The sequence below is a fragment of the Lepisosteus oculatus genome, chromosome 18 (genome assembly GCF_040954835.1).
Source record: "Lepisosteus oculatus isolate fLepOcu1 chromosome 18, fLepOcu1.hap2, whole genome shotgun sequence".
Classification (NCBI taxonomy): Eukaryota; Metazoa; Chordata; class Actinopteri; order Semionotiformes; family Lepisosteidae; genus Lepisosteus; species Lepisosteus oculatus.
The window spans coordinates 22,400,834-22,422,407 of record NC_090713.1 but is presented as its reverse complement, the minus strand read 5'-3'; the positions used below and the strand labels follow the sequence as shown (position 1 = coordinate 22,422,407).

General features: G+C 58.3%; 1 protein-coding gene across 9 annotated transcripts; it reads left to right on the top strand.

The window, feature by feature from the left end:
* Window positions 1–4,014: 4,014 nt before the first annotated feature.
* LOC102687670 (hypoxia-inducible factor 1-alpha-like) lies at window positions 4,015–21,249 on the top strand. 9 transcript variants are annotated; one of them, XM_069180458.1, is made up of 19 exons: window positions 4,021–4,530; window positions 5,457–5,599; window positions 7,268–7,407; window positions 10,644–10,846; window positions 11,800–11,951; window positions 12,509–12,593; window positions 12,799–12,902; window positions 13,764–13,942; window positions 14,228–14,334; window positions 14,422–14,569; window positions 14,793–14,968; window positions 15,780–15,862; window positions 16,026–16,127; window positions 16,776–17,119; window positions 17,680–17,794; window positions 18,574–18,694; window positions 19,083–19,168; window positions 19,208–19,313; window positions 20,307–21,249. In XM_069180458.1, the coding sequence occupies exons 3-19, from the start codon at window positions 7,385–7,387 to the stop codon at window positions 20,465–20,467; spliced, it is 2,295 nt and encodes a 764-aa protein (XP_069036559.1). In that variant the 5' UTR covers window positions 4,021–4,530; window positions 5,457–5,599; window positions 7,268–7,384; the 3' UTR covers window positions 20,468–21,249. The 9 variants fall into 9 exon arrangements, with proteins under 9 accessions (XP_069036563.1, XP_069036562.1, XP_069036559.1 ...); XM_069180456.1 differs by having other exon boundaries at window positions 4,039–4,509; window positions 19,083–19,313; XM_069180454.1 differs by having other exon boundaries at window positions 4,039–4,530; window positions 19,083–19,313.
* Window positions 21,250–21,574: the final 325 nt, after the last annotated feature.

Sequence of the window (21,574 nt, the reverse complement as noted above, 5' to 3'; positions counted from 1 at the left end):
ACCCCGATCTCACTGGGCTCTACTGCGCTGTAGTGTGCTTTTACCCTGATCTCACTGGGCTCTGCTGCACTGTACTGTGCTTTTACCCCGATCTCAGTGGGCTCTGCTGCGCTGTACTGTGCTTTTACCCCGATCTCACTGGGCTCTACTGCACTGTACTGTGCTTTTACCCTGATCTCACCGGGCTCTACTGCGCTGTACTGTGCTTTTACCCTGATCTCACTGGGCTCTGCTGCACTGTACTGTGCTTTTACCCCGATCTCACTGGGCTCTGCTGCGCTGTACTGTGCTTTTACCCCGATCTCACAGGGCTCTACTGCGCCGTACTGTGCTTTTACCCTGATCTCACCGGGCTCTACTGCGCTGTACTGTGCTTTTACCCTGATCTCACTGGGCTCTGCTGCACTGTACTGTGCTTTTACCCCGATCTCACTGGGCTCTGCTGCGCTGTACTGTGCTTTTACCCCGATCTCACAGGGCTCTACTGCGCCGTACTGTGCTTTTACCCTGATCTCACCGGGCTCTACTGCGCTGTACTGTGCTTTTACCCTGATCTCACTGGGCTCTGCTGCACTGTACTGTGCTTTTACCCTGATCTCACTGGGCTCTGCTGCACTGTGCTGTGCTTTTACCCTGATCTCACTGGGCTCTACTGTGCTATACTGTGCTTTTACCCTGATATCACTGGGCTCTACTGCGCTGTACTGTGCTTTTACCCCGATCTCACTGGGCTCTGCTGCACTGTGCTGTGCTTTTACCCTGATCTCACTGGGCTCTACTGTGCTATACTGTGCTTTTACCCTGATCTCACTGGGCTCTACTGCGCTGTACTGTGCTTTTACCCCGATCTCACTGGGCTCTGCTGCGCTGTACTGTGCTTTTACCCCGATCTCCCTGGGCTCTTCTGCGCTGTACTGTGCTTTTACCCCGATCTCACTGGGCTCTACTACGCTGGACTGTGCTTTTACCCCGATCTCACTGGGCTGTACTGCGCTGGACTGTGCTTTTACCCCGATCTCACTGGGCTGTACTGCGCTGGACTGTGCTTTTACCCCGATCTTACTGGGCTCTACTGCACTGTACTGTGCTTTTAGCCCGATCTCACTGGGCTCTACTGCATTGTACTGTGCTTTTAGCCCGATCTCACTGGGCTCTACTGCATTGTACTGTGCTTTTACCCCGATCTCACTGGGCTCTGCTAGTTTTCCTCTGTCTTTTCCTGCACTGCCCCCCTCTCTGGGCCCGTCTGTTTCTCAGGAAGCCCGTCTGTCCCTCCTGCCCTCACTCTCCCTCTGCCCTTGCTCGGTGCTGTGTTCACGCTCCATTAACGTCCTAATCCTACCTCCCCTGGGGCCGAACAGGCCTCTCTGGGCTTCCCTAAACAGGAAACGGCCTGATTGCGTTATTAAGCCTGGGTCTAGGACCGCCCGATCCCGCCTTTCATCCCCCCCGCCACTCATTCCCAGCGCCTGGGCTGGCCAGATCGCCAGCGGAGATAAACAGGGGTCACCCCTCCGTGCCCGAGCCCCTCCAGGCGCCCTGGCAGCGCGCTCTGAAGTCGGATCACGCCCCCCCGCCGCCGCGCGCCCGCAGAGAAAAACACGACATGCCGGTGTTACCTTTCGCGGGGCGGGGCCCTATCGGCGAAGGTGTGTGAAGCCCGCGCCACACTGAAATGCTTCCCCCCACCTCCTCCCCGGCCCGCAACGTCAGTTCCCGCCCCTGGTGTGAAAAAGCAAGACCCGAGCCAGCTCAGGGAAGGGGAAGGTCGGGGATGCCGTGCCGGGGGACCTCGTTAAAGGGGCGCTAACGAGGGCTGTCGACAGCGTGGGCGTTTCAGGCAGCAGGGCCCGTGTGCCAGCGTGCAGTCAGCAGGAAACGGGACCGGGGGGATGTTTTGACTGCGCTGGGGAGGGGGCCGTGATTAGAGAGCGCCGTGCCCTCTCTCTCTGGGCCCCACGGTCCAGAAGCCAGGGCTCGGGGGAAACCATTACCAGGGACAGGGTGGCACTGGGGGGGATAAACACCCATCCCTTCTGGGCCCGGGTCATCCATCATCCCCTGTCACAGCATTCCGGCCCGGACAACAAGGCCCAGGACAGGAATCGCGGAGAAAGGCTTTTATTTCTCATTCCGCAGTCTCAAGCCTGTCCCGGGCTGGGCCGGCCCACGCTGCAGAACTTGGTGCGGCCGGGTTGTGGGTTGTGGACCGCACTGGGGCGGGTCACACTGCAGGGCACTGGACCGGACTGGTCCGAATGGAGACCTAGGCTGTTCAACACAGAGGTCACAACGGGCGAGAGGGGTCTGGAATTAGACTGGGATGACCTGCGTCAGTCCGGAGAGGTGTGGGCTGGACCGGACCGAGTCAGACTGAGATCTAGGGAACAGCGTAGTGGGCTGAACCGGGTTTGATTTGGCCCAGACTGGACTGCACGGGACCGCGATGGAGTGGAATGGGCTAGGTCAGATTGGACCGGTGCACAGGACTGTTGGGTTAGAGTGCACTAGAAGAGACTAGAAGTGCCTGCCCATCCACACCCGAAGAAGGCTCCACAGCCGAAACGTTGTGTTTCCTTTCATCGCTCTTCTGCGGGGAATAAACCTGCACTTGTTCCTTTGCAGCCAGCTCCCCTCCTGAACTACTTGAATTATTATCCTGATTGATTACTGATCAAACCTTTAGTTGAACAGCAAGACTCATAGGAGGTTATTCCCACCCCTCTCTGTTCCTCGTTAACTAGTTGCCAATTAAGACCAGACAGGAAGTACACGAGGAACAGGAGGCCTCGCACCCACAACCGCCATTAACGGGACTCAGACCCGGCCTTCCTGGTCATGCACTGTGGCACAGCACAGACAAGGCTGGTTAAACCCACAGCACATCTGTGGAAAAAACACAGTAAAACAACCCACAGAGTGTGATACATTCACTATGGTAAACTGTCAGAAGGCTGGACTGTCCCAGACTGGACTGGACTGGACTGGACCAATCCATACTGAGCCAGACTGGAACGGACTGGACTGAGCCAGACTGGACTGGACTGGACTGAACTGAGCTATACTGAGCCAGACTGGACTGGACTGACCAGCAGTGAAAAAGAACAGGCTGGACTGTGGGAAGAGCCAGACTGGACTGGACTGGACTGGACCGAGCCACACTGAGCCAGACTGGACTGGACTGAACTGGCAGTGAGAACGGACTCGGCTGAGCCAGACTGGACTGGACTGACCGGCAAGTGAGGGAGAACGGGCTGAACTGTGGAATGAGCCAGAAGGGACTGGACTGGAGTGGACCGAGCCATACTGAGCCAGACTGGACTGGACTGGACTGGACCGAGCCATACTGAGCCAGACTGGACTGGACTGGACTGGACTGAGCCATACTGAGCCAGACTGGACTGGACTGACCGGCAGTGAGGGAGAACGGGCTGGGCTCCTTCTCCGGCTCTCTTCCCCCTCCCTGGAAAAGCGCTCCGGCCTGCGAGAGCAGCTGCAGAGGAGCCAGCCAACCACAGGAAGTCCCTTTCAATAAATCACCGCCGCCTGACAAGTTTCGGGAAAGAAAAGGCCTTTCCCCCTGGCTGCCTGTGGCCACACGCGAGGGAGAGGAGAGGAGAGGAGAGGAGAGGAGAGGAGAGGCAGTCCGGAGATCTGCACCCCCGGAGGGACAGCGGGCGGCACGGCCACAGCGCCCCATCCCGAGCCGGAGCCTCCGAGATTCCGGACAAAGCAGGGATTCTGTTGGAGTGCCGGCACAGCTGGATTTCTCCCAGCCACATCTGGAAGGGGGGTGGAGGTGGTGGGGGCGCTTCGCTCCGGGGGGGCTGCAGGTACGGCACCCCAGCCCAGCACAGCTGGAGCCGGGGACTTTCCGAACATCTGGACGGGGAGGCTCGTACTGGACAGCGGGACGGATCCGGGATCGAGGAGCCCGGAGAGGCGCGGCGTCTCTCTGGAGGGCTGAAGGGACACCCCCCGGGGTGTGGAGTGTGGGGGGGGGCACGGAGGCATATAAGAAGAAAGGGGGGACGCGGCCGGGGGGTCAGTCGGGAGACAGGAGCTCTTCCCACATCTGGAGTGAGGAATGGTGTCGGGAAGGGGGCGGGTGATGTGTCGGACACAGCGGAGCTGGGAGTTCAGGGGCTGCTCTTCCGAGACTGGGATAACGGCAGGGCCCCGGCTCCAGAGGACGTGGCTCCCAGCGGGGCCCAGCGGGGTCACGCCGTGCCTGATCGGGGGCCGCGGGGCACGGGGAGCGCCAGTCCCTCCATTTTTACCACACGCACGGACTGGGGATCCGGGCCGCGTCCGAGCCGGAACCAGAACCAGAACCGGACCTCCGTGAGCCTGGAGTAATAAAAAGTGGACCCACCCTGGGCGGCTCCTGTCCACCTGCGGCCCGACCAGAGCAGCATCTGGAGGACGGGAGCCCAGGAGAGGGACAGACACGGTCCGCACTCGCCACTGGACCTGGGGGGTGTCCCGGCAGACATCCTGACCTGGGGGGTCAGTCTGAGAAACACTGGGGTGAGAGACAAGGTGGGGGTGGGGGTGGGGGTGGGGGTTGGGGGATCATAGCAGACTGGGGTCCCCCAGATCCAGAGGGGCCGGCGCTCAGTACAGGAGAGCTCAGGACGTCCTGGCTGTGGAAGAAGAAGGAGCAGCAGCTTGTATTTGGGTATTTAAGTAAGAAGTTTAGATCGATGTATTGATCCAATAGCCCACTGCCACACACACAGACACACACAGTCACACACACAGACTCATAGACAGAGATACACACCTACACACACTGACAAATACATCCATACGCAGATACACACACAGACTCACAGACAGAGAGACACAGACACACACAGAGACACACAAACACAGATACACACATATACAGATACACACACAGAGTCATAAACACAGACACACACAGAGACACACACACACACACACACACACACACACACAGTACTCAAAGTGGGGGGCAGCAGGGGGCGGCTGGGCCAGAGAACCAGAGAGTCTTGTACCGCGCGCCAGGAGAACCGAGCCTCGCGTGGAGACGTTTTCACACTGACTGCTCCGGCTCCGGAGAGCCCCGGAGAGCTCGGGAGAGCTGGAGCACAGAGACGGACGCGCGCTGCTCGCCGACACCAGATCCGTCCTGACCTCCAGGGCAGCAGGGCGGGCTCGGGGTCCAGAGAGGTGGAGACCGGCGCGGGCAGGAAGAGAGCTGCCTTCAGGGGCCCTGGGATCGGGCACCCGGCTGCGTGCCAGCTGCCCCTGCCCCGGTGCCTCCGGCCCGAGTGGCGCCTCACTGGGGTCGTGCCCTGAATCTGACCGGCACAACTACGGCAGCCCATCTGGGCAGGGGGTGAGGGGGGGCCAGGAGTCAGGGGTTAAGAGTTCAGTGGAAAAGCACTACTGGGAGGGCACCAGATCAGTCTGTTTTTTACCGACAGGGAGGTGCAGTGGTCGGCGTGGGTGCCTCCCAGCGCTGGGGACCTGGGTTCAGTTCTGGACCTGGGGTGCTGTCCGTGTGGAGCCTGCATGTTCTCTCCCTGTGTTCGCGTGGGTATCCTCCCACAGTCCCAGAGGCAGGCTGGTAAGTTAATTGACTTCTGGGAAAATTGTCCCTGGTGTGAGCGTGTGAGCGTGTGAGTGTGCGTGCGTGCGTGTGTGTGTGTGCTCTGTGACGGACTGGTGCCCCATCCAGGGGGGACCCTGTCTTCCGCCTGTTGCCTGCTGGGATAGGCTCCAGCTGCCCCGCGACCCGGAAGTGGAGATGTTGTTTGGAAAAGGGCTCAGGCTCAGAAGTGTTCGGGATCCTGCTGGACTGTGGCTCTCCAGCACTGAGCTGGCCGGCCCTGCTCCACACCTGAGAAGGTGACTCTTCTCGGTGTGAGGAACTCTGGAGCTTGACGTGCCACCTCTAGCTCTCCAGGACACCTCTGGAGCAGGTGCAGGTCTCCAGTTAAATCTGTAACCCAGAGAAACCGAGAGAGCAGTTTCTACATCAGGTGTGGCTGGGGGAGAGGGGGGGCGCAGTACCTATCAGTAACCACAAGGTGTCGTTGCTTTCCTCTTCAGTTTCCATTCACATAACATACAGGACAATATAGCTTTTTTATACGTATATACATATATATCTGTAACCGCTGTTACAGATCCCCCACTTTCCTCATATCTTAACCAGGAGGGGGAGAATTTCTCCTGCAGAATTACTCAAAACTCTTCCACACCAGAGCGTAGGACAGCCCTCCCAGATTTCATTTTTACTTCAGTAGTTCCTTCATTCAGTTCATGCACCAATCTATTCTATCAATGTCCGGTATTCATTTCTGCAACAGTCCTGTGTCCCTCTGACCTGTAGAGTGTCATTCTTACAGGGGCAGAACGTCACACCTGCGGAGTGAATTAAGCCTTTAATTGGTTCAATTAAGTAACTTACAGCTAGACTAGAAAATCAGAAAGCCCTGTTGCTCTCTGGTATCAGAACTAGGGACCCCCTCTCCTACATCTGGGGTTCCTCTGGCTGAAGATGCTTATGAAGACTGAAACATTCTGGGCATCCTTCGAGGAGCAGGGTCAAAGGTCATTACTTGAATACACCACCTCCACTGACCTGGGAAGAGGTTAGAGAAATCAAAGTAACTACTTCATGGGTCCAATCAGAAGAGAATTGATCAATCACCCTTCGATAAATTGATTAGTCAAATTAGCTAATTGAGAACGTGGGTGGACCACAAGGTGGGGTGAATGGCAGGGGACCCACACAGACCGCAGGGTGAGCACACCCTACTGGCCCCACTAACACCTCTTCCAGCAGCAGCCTGAGCTTTCCCAGGGGTCTCCCCTCCAGGTACTGGCCAGGCTCCCACTGCTGGGCTCCAGTGAGCAGCAGGGTGATGTAGCTGCTGGCGAATAAGATCAAGCAGGACTTCACTGGGACCCTCACCCAGTGGGTGGAGCCCAGAGCTGGACTGGGGAGACTGTGCAAGCCCCCCCTGAGTCGCTGGACCAGAGCCCTGACCCTGACCCTGGAGGTCAGACCTCGTCCTGGGGAAACAGAAGGCTCTGATCCCAGGGAGCCAGGCTGGCCGGGGGTGGGCACTAGGACCCAGCGTCGAGGTGGGCGGGAGAGTGCGAGCTGTCAGTCTGCTTGATTTATGATCTGTCTGGGGGCCAGCTCAGCTGGGACTCTGTATATTAGAGCCCTGCTTCAGAGGCAGCCCCCACTGTCTCTCCCTCTGACCTCGGACTCTCTGCTCAGGAGGGCTGGCCGGTGGACAGGGGCCGACCCTCGTGATTCCTGGTGTGGACCGGGGTGGCTGCTGCCGGTTCTCGCCAGCTGGGCTGGGTGAAGAGGCCACTGAGGAGGAAGAGGAGGATGAGTGAGGCCAGGAAGAAAAGGTGAGCGGCCGGATTTCGAACCAGAGTCCGCGACTTCGGGGCCTCGGCTTGGAAAACTGGGAATTTAGCCAGTGAGAAGCCGGAGCGAATTCGGGGGGGGGGGGGGGTTTCTGGATATTTAGCAGGAATTGGAGTTTGTGATCTGCTGCACGCTTTACAAAGCAGATGCAGACTTTGCCCCAGAAGCTGTTAGAATAGAGAAAGACGTACATCTGTACCTGTGTGTGGGCGAGATCCTGCTGGGAAGTACGCCCGAGCCGGGGACAGGGGCTGTGCTGGAGATTCCCGAATTTTCGAGCATGTTCTGCCGGCCCGGGCGCAGTCTGAGGGGTCATCCTGGGCCGGGTTCTTTAGTGGGAATGTCCCGCCTGTGGATCTGGCTGATCGTTGCGTACTGACCCCAGCGGGAGCTCCGAGAGCAGGAAGCCCACAGAAAGCTGTGTGTGTGTGGGGGGGGAACTGGCCCGAGGAGAGAGAATGGAAGTTTGTAGGGTCGTCCTGGCCGTCAGCACGGGGTCCCGGATTTGGTTCCAGCATGGAGCTCCTTCCGTGTGGAGTCTGCATGGTCTCTCTCCGTTCTCCTGCTGGCTGGCTTTGATTTCCATTGTCCCTCTCACTGCGGGCCCATCAAGGATGGGTGCCGTCTTTGTGTTTCAGGAATAGGCTCCTGTTTGTTCTTGCTGGCAATGGATAGGGATCAAATGGGATAGAATCTGGGAGCTGGGATCACGCTCACCTTCCCTATAGTCTCTGGATCGGGTGAGAGTGTGGTGTAATCCACAGAGGCCATTCACGATACATGAATGTACTGCAGGTACAGTACAGGTAATCATAGCCCGATACATCAATCGGAGCGCAGGGCAGGTACAGTACAGGTAATCGCAGCCCGATACATCAATCGGAGCACAGGGGAGGTACAGTACAGGTAATCGCAGCCCGATACATCAATCGGAGCACAGGGGAGGTACAGTACAGGTAATCGCAGCCCGATGCATCAATCGGAGCACAGAGCAGGTGCAGTACAGGTAATCGCAGCCCGATACATCAATCGGAGCACAGAGCAGGTACAGTACAGGTAATCGCAGCCCGATACAGCAATCGGAGCGTAGAGCAGATACAGTACAGGTAATCACAGCCCGATACATCAATCGGAGCGCAGAGCAGGTACAGTACAGGTAATTGCAGCCCGATACATCAATCGGAGCGTAGAGCAGGTACAGTACAGGTAATCGCAGCCCGATACATCAATCGGAGTGCAGGGGAGGTACAGTACAGGTAATCGCAGCCTGATACATCAATCGGAGCACAGAGCAGGTACAGTACAGGTAATCGCAGCCCGATACATCAATCGGAGCGCAGAGCAGGTACAGTACAGGTAATCGCAGCCCGATACATCAATCGGAGCACAGGGGAGGTACAGTACAGGTAATTGCAGCCCGATACATCAATCGGAGCGCAGGGGAGGTACAGTACAGGTAATCGCAGCCCGATACATCAATCGGAGCGCAGAGCAGGTACAGTACAGGTAATCGCAGCCCAATACATCAATCGGAGCACAGGGGAGGTACAGTACAGGTAATCGCAGCCCGATTCATCAATCGGAGCGCAGGGGAGGTACAGTACAGGTAATCGCAGCTCGATGCATCAATCGGAGCGCAGAGCAGGTACAGTACAGGTAATCGCAGCCTGATACATCAATCGGAGCACAGAGCAGGTACAGTACAGGTAATCGCAGCCCGATACAGCAATCGGAGTGCAGGGGAGGTACAGTGCAGGTAATCGCAGCCTGATACATCAATCGGAGCACAGAGCAGGTACAGTACAGGTAATCGCAGCCCGATACAGCAATCGGAGTGCAGGGGAGGTACAGTACAGGTAATCGCAGCCCGATACATCAATCGGAGCACAGAGCAGGTAAAGTACAGGTAATCGCAACCCGATACATCAATCGGAGCGCAGAGCAGGTAAAGTACAGGTAATCGCAACCCGATACATCAATCGGAGCGCAGAGCAGGTACAGTACAGGTAATCGCAGCCCGATACATCAATCGGAGCGCAGGGCAGGTACAGTACAGGTAATCGCAGCCCGATACATCAATCGGAGCATAGAGCAGGTACAGTACAGGTAATCGCAGCCCGATACATCAATCGGAGCGCAGAGCAGGTACAGTACAGGTAATCGCAGCCTGATACATCAATCGGAGCACAGAGCAGGTGCAGTACAGGTAATCGCAGCCTGATACATCAATCGGAGCACAGAGCAGGTGCAGTACAGGTAATCGCAGCCCGATGCATCAATCGGAGCGCAGAGCAGGTACAGTACAGGTAATCGCAGCCCGATACAGCAATCGGAGCGCAGGGGAGGTGCAGTACAGGTAATCGCAGCCCGATGTATCACTCGGAGCGCAGGGCAGGTACAGTACAGGCAATCGCAGCCCGATACAGCAATCGGAGCGCAGGGGAGGTACAGTACAGGTAATCGCAGCCCGATACATCAATCGGAGTGCAGGGAAGGTACAGTACAGGTAATCGCAGCCCGATACATCAATCGGAGTGCAGGGCAGGTAAAGTACAGGTAATCGCAGCCCGATACATCAATCGGAGTGCAGGGCAGGTACAGTACAGGTAATTGCCACCTGTTAGAGCAGGAATAGCACAGGTTACGAGAGTTCTGTCGGACCCGTGGCTCATGTCCCTGTGCAGCGCTCAGGAAGGAACACTGTGCATCTGTTCCGGGAAGCAGCTGTGGTATCAGCGCACACAGGCGGGGCTGCAGGGGGCCTGATAAGCCCCCGTTGACGTCCCAGCCTCTGGTACCAGCCCATCGAGTGCCAGGTGTTGGCTGATAGCCTTGCCTGACGCAAACAGGGCTCCACCCGGCCAGGACACTCAGTCCGTCCCCCCCCAGGACCCCCCGGGACCCCTGCTAACCAGGGGCAACAACCCCCCTCCTGACCGAGCTCACTGGGAGGAGTTAAAGCCGATACGCGGCAGGGTATTTATAGCACAGAACGTTCAGAGAACTCCTTTACGCAAGGAGGGGTGGGAGGGTGGAACATGCTGTTCAGCCACGTCATTGAAGCCGGCACCCTGGCCTCTCTCGGGGAAACGGCTGGATCTGGGATTCTGGGATCAATCAGCCGCTAAAGACCAAACGAGCTGGACCCGTCCGATGGATCGATTTTCCCGAGGGAGCTGGCGTCTGCCCACGTGGCTTCACTGTGGCTCTCCGGCAGGGCGTGCTCGGAGCGGCGCCGGGAGAGGTCTCGGACCGCGGCGCGGAGCCGGCGTGGCCTGGAGAGCCAGGTGCTGGGCGAGCTGGCCCGGCAGCTGCCCCTGGGCCCCGGCTCGGCCGCACAGCTGGACAAGGCCTCCGTCATGAGACTGGCACTCAGCTACCTGCGGCTCCGGCGCCTGCTGGCCTCTCCGGAGAGGGACGGTGAGGACACCCGGAGTCGGCACAGCGTGCACAGACTGTTTCCTCTGGGTGCACCTGAGGATTGGGGTGCACGCACTCACTCACTCTCGCACACTTATACACTCTCTCACACACTCACTCACGCACACTTATACACTCTCACACACTCACTCACTCTCACACACTCACACTTGTAGACTCTCACACTCACTCACTCACTCACTCACTCACTCTCACTCACTCTCGCACACTTATACACTCTCTCACACAGTCACTCTCGCACACTCACACTTACAGTATACACTCTCTCACACACTCACTCACACTCGCACACTTATACACTCTCACACACTCACTCACACTCGCACACTTATACACTCTCACACACTCACTCACTCTCGCACACTTATACACTCTCTCACACCCTCACTCTCGCACACTCACACATATACACTCTCTCACACACTCACTCACTCTCGCAAACTTACACACTCTCACACACTCACTCACTCTCGCACACTTATACACTCTCTCACACACTCACTCTCACACACTCACTCACGCACACTTATACACTCTCTCACACACTCACTCTCACACACTCACACTTGTACTCTCACACTCACACACACTCTCACACACACACACTCACACACACTCTCACACACACACTCTCACACTCACACTCACTCACTCTGACACACTCACTCGCACACTCACACTTATACACTCTCTCACACACTCACTCTAGCACACTCACTCTCACACTCTCACACACTCATTCACTCTCACACACACACACACTCTCACACACTCATTCACACTCACTCACTCTGACTCACTCCCACACTCACCTGTCTGAGCTACACGCCTGTGCGGATGGTCTCCTCTGGGGAAGTCCATGCAGGCTCCCCGACTGATCCGCTCTGCTGGGGGCGGGGTGTGACAGGAGCCGCTGCGCCCTGTCTCTGCAGGCTGCGGGATGACAGAGCGTCTCAGCGGGACGTCCCGGGAGGAGACGGTGCTGTGCGCCGGGCTGGAGGGCTTCCTGCTGCTGGTGCTGTCCCCGAGCGGGCAGGTCGTCTACGCCTCGGAGGGCGTGAGCCGGCACACGGGCATCACACAGGTACTGCGCCCAGCTCCTGCACTGCTGATCCTGAGCCCACCACCAGGGGGCACAAGTCTGCACTCATGAAGGACGAGAGGACACACAGAGTTCACATCCCAGCTGAGCTTTCAGTGACTGAAATGAACAGTGGTGTCCTCTGGGATTCCCAGGATGAGCTGTAGAGACTCATCCTGGACTGGGACCCTAGCTGGGATCTCTATGCTGTAGGGGCTCGTCCTGGACTGGGACCCCGAACTGGGGTCTCCGGGCTGTAGGGGCTCGTACTGGACTGGGACCCCGAACTGGGGTCTCCGGGCTATAGGGGCTCGTCCTGGACTGGGACCCTGAACTGGGATCTCTGGGCTGTAGGGGCTCGTACTGGACTGGGATCCTGAACTGGGGTCTCCGGGCTGTAGGGGCTCGTACTGGACTGGGATCCTGAACTGGGTTCTCCGGGCTGTAGGGGCTCATGCTGCGCTAGGTGTGGAGACCGCTCCTGCAGGATGCAGTCTGGGAATGCAGGGATTCTGTTCTCCTCTCTCAGCAGTTTGTCTCCCTCTTTCCCTGTCCCCCAGCTGGAGCTGATGGGGCAGAGCGTCTTCGAGTTCGTCCACCCCTGTGACCAGGAGGAGATGAGGGACATTCTCCACTGCCGACCAGGTGACCCAGGCCCCAGGTCCAGGGGCGCCCAGAACGTAGCGGGAGGGGGCGTCATTTCACGTGACTGACGGGGGAGGGCGAGGTTTGACTTAGGGGTGTGGGGTCCTGGTCCAGGAGGGGGCGCTGTGTTTGAAAAGGGAGCAGGGGGGAGACTCCTGTGGGAGCGACGGGGGGCAGCGGTGTTCATACTCCCTCTCCCCCGCAGAGCCGGACGCTGTGGGCAGGCAGGTCTGCGACGTCTTCGTCCGGATGAAATGCACACCGACCTCACAGCCGCGGGCAATCAGTCTCAAGTCAGCCTCCTGGAAAGTGAGGAGACACTGCGGAATCAGCTCCCTCTGTCACTCTGTCTCACTCTCCTGTCTCCCACCTCACTCTCTCTCACTCTCCTGTCTCCCACCTCACTCTCCCCATCTCCCACCTCACTCTCTCTCACTCTCCTGTCTCCCACCTCACTCTCTCGCTCCAACACCTCACTCTCCTGTCTCCCACCTCACTCTCTCTCACTCTCCTGTCTCCCACCTCACTCTCTTTCACTCTCCTGTCTCCCACCTCACTCTCCCCATCTCCCACCTCACTCTCTCTCATTCTCCTGTCTCCCACCTCACTCTCTCGCTCCAACACCTCACTCTCCTGTCTCCCACCTCACTCTCTCTCACTCTCCTGTCTCCCACCTCACTCTCTCTCACTCTCCTGTCTCCCACCTCACTCTCTCACTCCAACACCTCACTCTACTGTCTCCCACCTCACTCTCTCTCACTCCCTCATCTCCCACCTCACTCTCTCACTCTCTCTCACCCCCTCATCTCCCACCTCACTCTCTCTCACTCTCCTGTCTCCCACCTCACTCTCTCACTCCAACACCTCACTCTCCTGTCTCCCACCTCACTCTCTCTCACTCCCTCATCTCCCACCTCACTCTCTCTCACTCCCCTGTCTCCCACCTCACTCTCTCTCACTCCCTCATCTCCCACCTCACTCTCTCACTCTCTCTCACTCTCCTGTCTCCCACCTCACTCTCTCACTCTCTCTCACTCCCTCATCTCCCACCTCACTCTCTCACTCTCTCTCACCCCCTCATCTCCCACCTCACTCTCTCTCACTCCCTCATCTCCCACCTCACTCTCTCTCACCCCCCTGTCACCCCCCTGTCTCGCCCTCTCTCGCCAGGTGTTGCACTGCACAGGTGTGCTGATGGCAGCGCAGCGTGTGCCCGGCCCGGCGCCAGGCTGCCTGGCCCTGCTGTGCCGGTCGGTGCCCGTGCCCTCGGGCGGCGCCGCCCCCCTGAGCCGCAGCGCCTTCCTGAGCCGACACAGCCCGGACATGAGGTTCACCTACTGCCAGCCCAGGTCAGGCAACACCCCCCCTTCCAGGGGCTGGAACCCCACAGATCTGAGCCTGTGGCTCCTGTCGTCCCGGGCGGGACAGATCTCCTCACGGTCTCGTGGACATCTTGTGCCAGACCCCCACCACCCTCTGTGTAAAGCTTGGCCCTGTTCTTGGTTTTAACGGATGTCCTCTTACATTTAATCACGGAGTCGATGTCCCCTGGCGTTCGTGTTGGGGGTTGGGGGGTGGCAGGACCTCACGGTTTTGGGGTGTCTGAGCTGACGGCCGGGGTCTTTTCCCACCAGGGTGGTGGAGCTCACGGGATATGAGGAGAGCGAGCTCTTGGGGCGCTCTGTGTACCAGTACTACCACGCCCTGGACTCCCGCCACATCCTCAAGACGCACCACAACCGTAAGTGCCGCCATGTTCCCATCAACCTTTGCTCCGGCGACCTTCACCCCCCCCCTTTGACCTCTGACCTCTGACCCCTCTGGGCAGTGTTCTCCAAGGGGCAGAGCTCCACGGGCCAGTACCGGCTGCTGGTGAAGCGGGGGGGCTACGTGTGGGTGGAGACGGACGCGACAGTGGTCTACAACAGCCGCAGCGGCCAGCCCCAGAGCGTCATCTGCGTCAACTACATCCTGAGGTGAGGGGTCAAGCGTGCCGGAGCCTGACCGGTGACAGCAGACGAGAGCGACGCTCTGGTGGAGCTCAGCAGCGCAAGAAGGACACGGGGGGGGACGCATGAGGAAGTTGAGAGGAAAGGCATTTAGAGAATATCAAGAGGGTCTTTACGCAGAAGGTGGCGGGGGTGTGGAACTAGATGCCCTAATATAGGCTCAGCAGCTCCTCCCTGCGTCCCCCCTCAGTGAGCCCCTGGAGTCGGAGGTGATCTTCTCCCTGGAGCAGACGGAGGACCTCTCCCCCTGCCCCATCGCCGGGGAGCCCCTGCCCCTCTGCGCCCCTCTCTCCGGGGGGTGGGGGCAGCTGGCACGGGCGCCTGCCGAGACCACCACGGCACTGTACTCGGAGAGGGGGCAGCCAGGTGAGCCCTGCGCCACGCGGAGTCCAGGTGCCCAGTGGGGCTGGATGTACATCACACTGTGGCTTCTACATCAGTTCAGCACCTCGGCTTCTGGGGGTCAACAGGGTCCAGAGTCAATAAGGTCCAGAGTCAACAGGGTCTAGAGTCCCTGAGGTCCAGAGCCAACAGGGTCCAGATTCACCGGAGTCCAGAGTCAACAGAGTCCAGATTCACTGGGGTCTAAAGTCACTGGGGTCCAGAGTCAACAGGATCTAGAGTCACTGGGGTCCAGAGTCAATAGGGTCTAGAGTCACTGGGGTCCAGAGACAAAAGGGTCTAGAGTCACTGGGGTCCAGAGTCAATAGGGTCTAGAGTCCCTGAGGTCCAGAGTCACTGAGGTCCAGAGTCAACAGGATCTAGAGTCACTGGGGTCCAGAGTCAACAGGGTCTAGAGTCCCTGAGATCCAGAGTCAACAGGATCTAGAGTCACTGGGGTCCAGAGTCAATAGGGTCTAGAGTCACCGGGGTCCAGAGAATAGGGTCTAGAGTCACTGGGGTCCAGAGTCAACAGGATCTAGAGTCCCTGAGGTCCAGAGTCACTGGGGTCCAGAGTCAACAGGATCTAGAGTCACTGGGGTCCAGAGTCAGGAGGATGACCAGGGGTGTCAGGGAAGCAACAGGGGGTCAGAGTGAGCTGGTATCATGGGGTTAAAAGTGCCCTAGGATCTGGGAAGAAAAGGAGTTTCCAATTTTATAGTTTTAAGCTTTATTTTCTCCAGCCCAACCTAAAACAGAAGAACACGTTTCTTTCATCCTTCGCTCTGTGTTCCAGGGCAATGTGGCCGGAGGCCGGTCTGGCCAGAGCGCCCCCCAGTGTTCACAGCAGGGAACAGCAGTGGCCCAGAGGTGTTTTTGGTGAGTAGCTGTGGTACATACTCACACGTGTGGCACAGCGCGCTCCTCTGGTTAACAGGCGGGCCACTTTTTATCTTGCAATGACCGAACCGTGAGCTTTCACAGCAGCCTCGAACGGGGGGTGAAGTGACACTCTGACAGTGCACCCCCTCTCTCTCGACAGCACCCCGACTCTGTGGAGGGAGGTGTAGATGAGGGGACAGGACCGCTGATGGAGAGGCTCCTGGAGTGGAGCTTTGACAGACAGGTCCAGCACCACCAGCAGGTACCAGTGCCCACCTCCAGTGGACAGCATTTTGGGATGGAGCACAGCAGCCTGACCCGCTCCAGGCTCCCATTCCCCTAAGGCCCAGTCCAGCTCCAGATCTTCCAGCGTGCTCAACCAGACTCCTGCTCCGCAGCGGCCACTCCATGTCTTACCAGCAGCAGTTAGCAGCGCTTGCACAGTGTGTGGATCAATAAAATGTAGTGTCCCGCTTCCTTATCGGGATCAAGACATTCTTGCCTTATTCTGCACAGACAGACCACGCAGGACTGATAAAGTGTGTTTTGTGTTCTTTCACAACCACGTCGAATCTCAAGACTGCTGCTGCTGGTTCTTCCGAATATCCTGACTTTACCAAGGCCACATCTATAGCCGCGCACGAGGGTAATAAACTTCTGTCTTCTTTGGCCCTTGCCCCTGACTCGGCCCGCGGACGAGTCAGAACTGTACCTGAAGTGCAGGCACACTTATATGCGGGATCTGTTGTTTTGTGTTTGTGAGCTTCTGCCAGGTCGGGGGCCGGGTGTTGGCGTCGCTCCTGGCGCGCTAGGGCATTGTGGGAGCTCTCCTGGGGAGGTCGCGTGCGCCACAGCTAGGGGGCGCCCCGACAGCTGCCTAACCCCTCCCGATGCTTGTGTGTTTTCGAAGCAGGACTTCACAGAGGCGGACCTGGACACGCTGGCGCCCTACATTCCCATGGACGGCGAGGACTTCCAGCTGGCCCCCATCGTGGAGGAGGGGGCCCGGGGGCCCCTGGGGGCGGGCTCTTTCTCTGGGCCCCTGCTCTCCCTGGGAACCCCTGATCGGCAGGGCTGTGGGAGACCCGCTCCCTCCGTCTTGGGCCCCCAATCCTCACCCTCTCTTCCCAGGCCCCCGGCCCTGAGCGGACCCCCACAGCGAGGGGCGCTGTGGCCCCCCCGCCTCCCGGTCCGGGGGCCCTCCTGCCCCCGCGGGCCTCCGCAGCCCCCGCGAGCCGCGGGCACCAGGCCGAGGTGAGGGGGGCGAGGGTGAAGAGTGAGCCCCAGGGGTGTCCAGACTCTGCCGGCAGCTGGTCTGGAGGGAGGGGAGCCCTAGCAGGAATGAACTGCTTCCTTTATCGATTGATCGATTGATTGATATTGATAATGGGAGAAGCGGACACGGCTATGGACTCTGCTGGAATATTTTTTGGGGAGGGAAGGGCGGAACTCGAGCCCACTGTGGGTTTTGGAGTCCAGGCAGGAGGCGGGGCTCTGAGGGGCGGGGATTGGACTGGGGGCGGGGCTCTGAGGGGTGGGATTGCACTGGGGGTGGGGCTCTGAGGGGTGGAGATTTATGGGGGTGGAGCTCTGGGGGCGGGGCTCTGGGGGGTGGAGATTTATGGGGGTGGGGATTGCACTGGGGGCGGGGCTCTGAGGGGGTGGAGATTTATGGGGGTGGGGCTCTGGGGGTGGGGATTGCACTGGGGGCGGGGCTCTGGGGGTGGAGATTTATGGGGGTGGGGCTCTGGGGGCGGGGAATGTACTGGGGGTGAGGCGAGCACTCATCAGCTCATGACTGTCTTTCGCCACAGGAGAGAGGGGGAGTGGGGGCGCAGGGTGGCGGAGGTGACAGGCGGGGCGTGGAGCATGCTGAAGAGACGGAGGGGTGAGGGGCAGCCCACAGCACTCACTGGAGAGCACACACAGGTACCAGCGCCTGAGGACACACACACACACACACACACACACACACACACAGGTACCAGCGCCTGAGGACACACACACACACACAGAGACACACACAGGTACCAGCGCCTGAGGACACACACACACAGAGACACACACACACACACACACACACACACACACACACACACACACACACACACAGACACACACAGGTACCAGTGCCTGAGAACATGCACAGACACACACACAAGTACCAGTGCCTGAGGACACACCCACAGGTACCAGCACCTGAGGACACACACACACAGGTACCAGCACCTGAGGACACACACACACACAGGTACCAGCACCTGAGGACACACACACACACAGGTACCAGTGCCTGAGAACATGCACAGACACACACACAGGTACCAGCGCCTGAGGACACACCCACAGGTACCAGCACCTGAGGACACACACACACAGGTACCAGCACCTGAGGACACACACACACACACACACACACACAGGTACCAGTGCCTGAGGACACACACAGACACACACCCAGAGTGATAGACCAGCTGTTGGCCGCCGCAACCAAGCGTTTGAAGGTCCTGATCGGTGATCAATCACAATCTGACTGATCGATTGAAGCCTCACACTTGCTCACAGCCGTTCCAGCAGTAGAAGAGCCTGCTGGGGGTTTGTGGGTGAACTGTAACCCCTGACTGCGTCTGACACGAGCGCTGTGCGAGCCCCCTGTGTGTGCGAGGGCCCTCTGCAGCTGGACCGACTCGGCTGCGTCTCGCCCGCAGTGCGGCTGTCACCAGGCCTGGGAGCGGGACCACGCTGCCCCCTTGTGGAAGAGAACGAAGCTGCCTCTGGAGCTCCGGCCCGGCACGCAAGCCACGGGGGACCCCTCCTGGTGGAGCTCTGGTACTGCGCCCTACTTTACCTGATTTAAGGTCATTATTTTGTAGTCCAACGTGGAGCGAGCCAGCGACTGGCTGCGATGATGGCGTCGCCTGTGTGTGCTGTGTTGCCCGCGGTCATCAGTCAGCAGGGTGGAGATCAGGGTTTAGGCGCAGGTGAACGCTGGGATCAGCGTGGGGTGGGGGCTGGAGTGAGTAGTGTCCTTTACACTGGTTATGGCCTCCAGGGAGAAACCCACTTGCTCCTACAGTAGCTCTTTAAGAAGAAGGACACTGGCAGGCATTAGGAAGCACAGTCCAGAGCCTCTTCAGAACTGTGTCTCCCTCTCTCCCTCTCTCCCTCTCCCCACGGCTCTCTCTGTACCCCCACGGCTCTCTCTGTACCCCCACAGCTCTCTCACCTACCCTCCCAGGGACAGTGTGTGGCTGCAGCAGGGCTCCCCAGGGCTCAGTGCCGTGGGCCCCAGCGTACACAGGGGCTCTGGGGACACCCCCAGGATACACAGGAGCAACAGGGACACCCCCAGGCTACACGGGGGCTCTGGGGACACCCCCGGGGTACACAGGAACTCCAGGGATGCCTTCTAGACATCCTTTCTCCAGCTCTGCCCCCCCCAGGTCTGGTGAGTTCAAGCTCCCAAAACCATCTCTGTGTGTGTCTCTCTCTCATCTACATTCATTTCACTGAGCTGTTCTGGTATTGCTGGTTATACTGTTCCTCAGGCTGGGACAGATCACACACTGTAGTATTATTATTGATAGACAGGCTCACTGTCTGTTCCTCAGGCTGGGACAGGAGGTCACACACTGTATTATTATTATTGAGAGACAGGCTCACTGTCTGTTCCTCAGGCTGGGACAGGAGATCACACACTGTAGTATTATTATTGATAGACAGGCTCACTGTCTGTTCCTGAGGCTGGGACAGGAGGTCACACACTGTATTATTATTATTGAGAGACAGGCTCACTGTCTGTTCCTCAGGCTGGGACAGGAGATCACACACTGTATTATTATTACTGGGAGACAGGCTCACTGTTCCTCAGGCTGGGACAGGAGATCACACACTGTATTATTATTATTGAGAGACAGGCTCACTGTCTGTTCCTCAGGCTGGGACAGGAGATCACACACTGTATTATTATTATTGAGAGACAGGCTCACTGTCTGTTTCTCAGGCTGGGACAGGAGATCACACACTGTATTATTATTATTGAGAGACAGGCTCACTGTCTGTTCCTCAGGCTGGGACAGGAGATCACACACTGCATGATTATTATTGAGAGACAGGCTCGCTGTCTGTTCCTCAGGCTGGGGCAGGAGATCACACACTGGGCTGCCAGTTCCACTGAGTTCCCTCCTCCCCCTCCCAGTAGGATTGGGAGCTGTGACGATCCTGGCAGGCGGGGGAACTCTGGGATGAGATTAATTTTGGGCAGGCAGGGCTGCTGGCTGTGCCAAGTGTCCAGGCTGTGGGCTCTGAGGTTCCCTCTGTGCTGTCTCTTCCCCTGCTCACACACACAGCTGCTGTGTCTCTCCTGCGTGGGGCCCTGAGGCAGGCCGGCGTGCTGCGCTTGTGGGTGTTCCAGTCTCTGTCTCTTTCTCCTCTCTCCCAGGCGGGGTGACCGGGGTGAGCCGGGTGCTGCCGGTTCTGAGCCCCTGGGAGTGCGAGGTTAATGCCCCCCTGGGCCCAGCGTCCAGCCTGCTGGACGGCGCCGAGATCCTGTCCGCGCTGGACCAGGCCGCGACCCGCCTGGAGGAGCTGGGGACCCTGTGAGAGAGGAGGGTCGTCCCAGCTGCCCGGAGCCGACTGGAGCTGTCCAGGCCTGGACTCAGTGATGCTACTGGGACACAACGCCTGTCCCGCACACCACAGACAGGGTGTTTGAGTACTGTGCACTTTCAAAAGCCATAACAACAATATCAAACATAGCTATTATATACAGTATGTATCTTCTGTCATTGTAAAGGAAACGCAGAGCACTGCTAAAAGTTTTGTATTTTTGTATGGACTCCGTATCTGCCTCTGAGCGTCTCCCAGGTGGGGGCTGCTGGGGCAGAACTGTCTCTGTGCGTCTCCCGGGTGGGGGCTGCTGGGGCAGAGCTGCCTCTGTGCGTCTCCCAGGTGGGGCTGCTGGGGCAGAACTGTCTCTGTGCGTCTCCCGGGTGGGGGCTGCTGGGGCAGAGCTGTCTCTGTGCGTCTCCCAGGTGGGGCTGCTGGGCCAGAACTGCCTCTGTGCGTCTCCCAGGTGGGGCTGCTGGGGCAGAACTGTCTCTGTGCGTCTCCCAGGTGGGGCTGCTGGGGCAGAGCTGCCTCTGAGCGTCTCCCAGGTGGGGGCTGCTGGGGCAGAACTGTCTCTGTGCGTCTCCCGGGTGGGGCTGCTGGGGCAGAGCTGCCTCTGTGCGTCTCCCAGGTGGAGCAGCACCTCAGTAGACAGACACCTCTCTACGTAAAGCACTTTGGGATCCTTTGTGATGAAAGGCGCTGTATAATTTTTGAAAGAAAGGCAATACCCAAATAAACTCACACACATTTGTTTGTGTTTTGGATAAAAATAATTTCATTTTATTTCAATTATTTACACCAAATATATATACAAAAGATTTGTTTTTTTTCGTCGTCTTATGTTTCCGCTTCCACGTTTGAAATCCGATTTGAATTTTCCGTCTGTTTTGCTGTTGGAAAGCGAGTGGGCCGGACCGCCACGCGGGGGTCACGCCCACCCACGGAGCCAATTCACGGCGGGGGGGTGGGGGGGGATGGCTTGTCTTTTCCCACCACCCCCCCCTTGTCGATTCGTCGCGATGGCGGGCCCAAGGATGCGAAGCCCCCATCGTCTCAGCTCGTTTTTCAATCCTCCCTCCATCGCGCCGTTAAAATTTG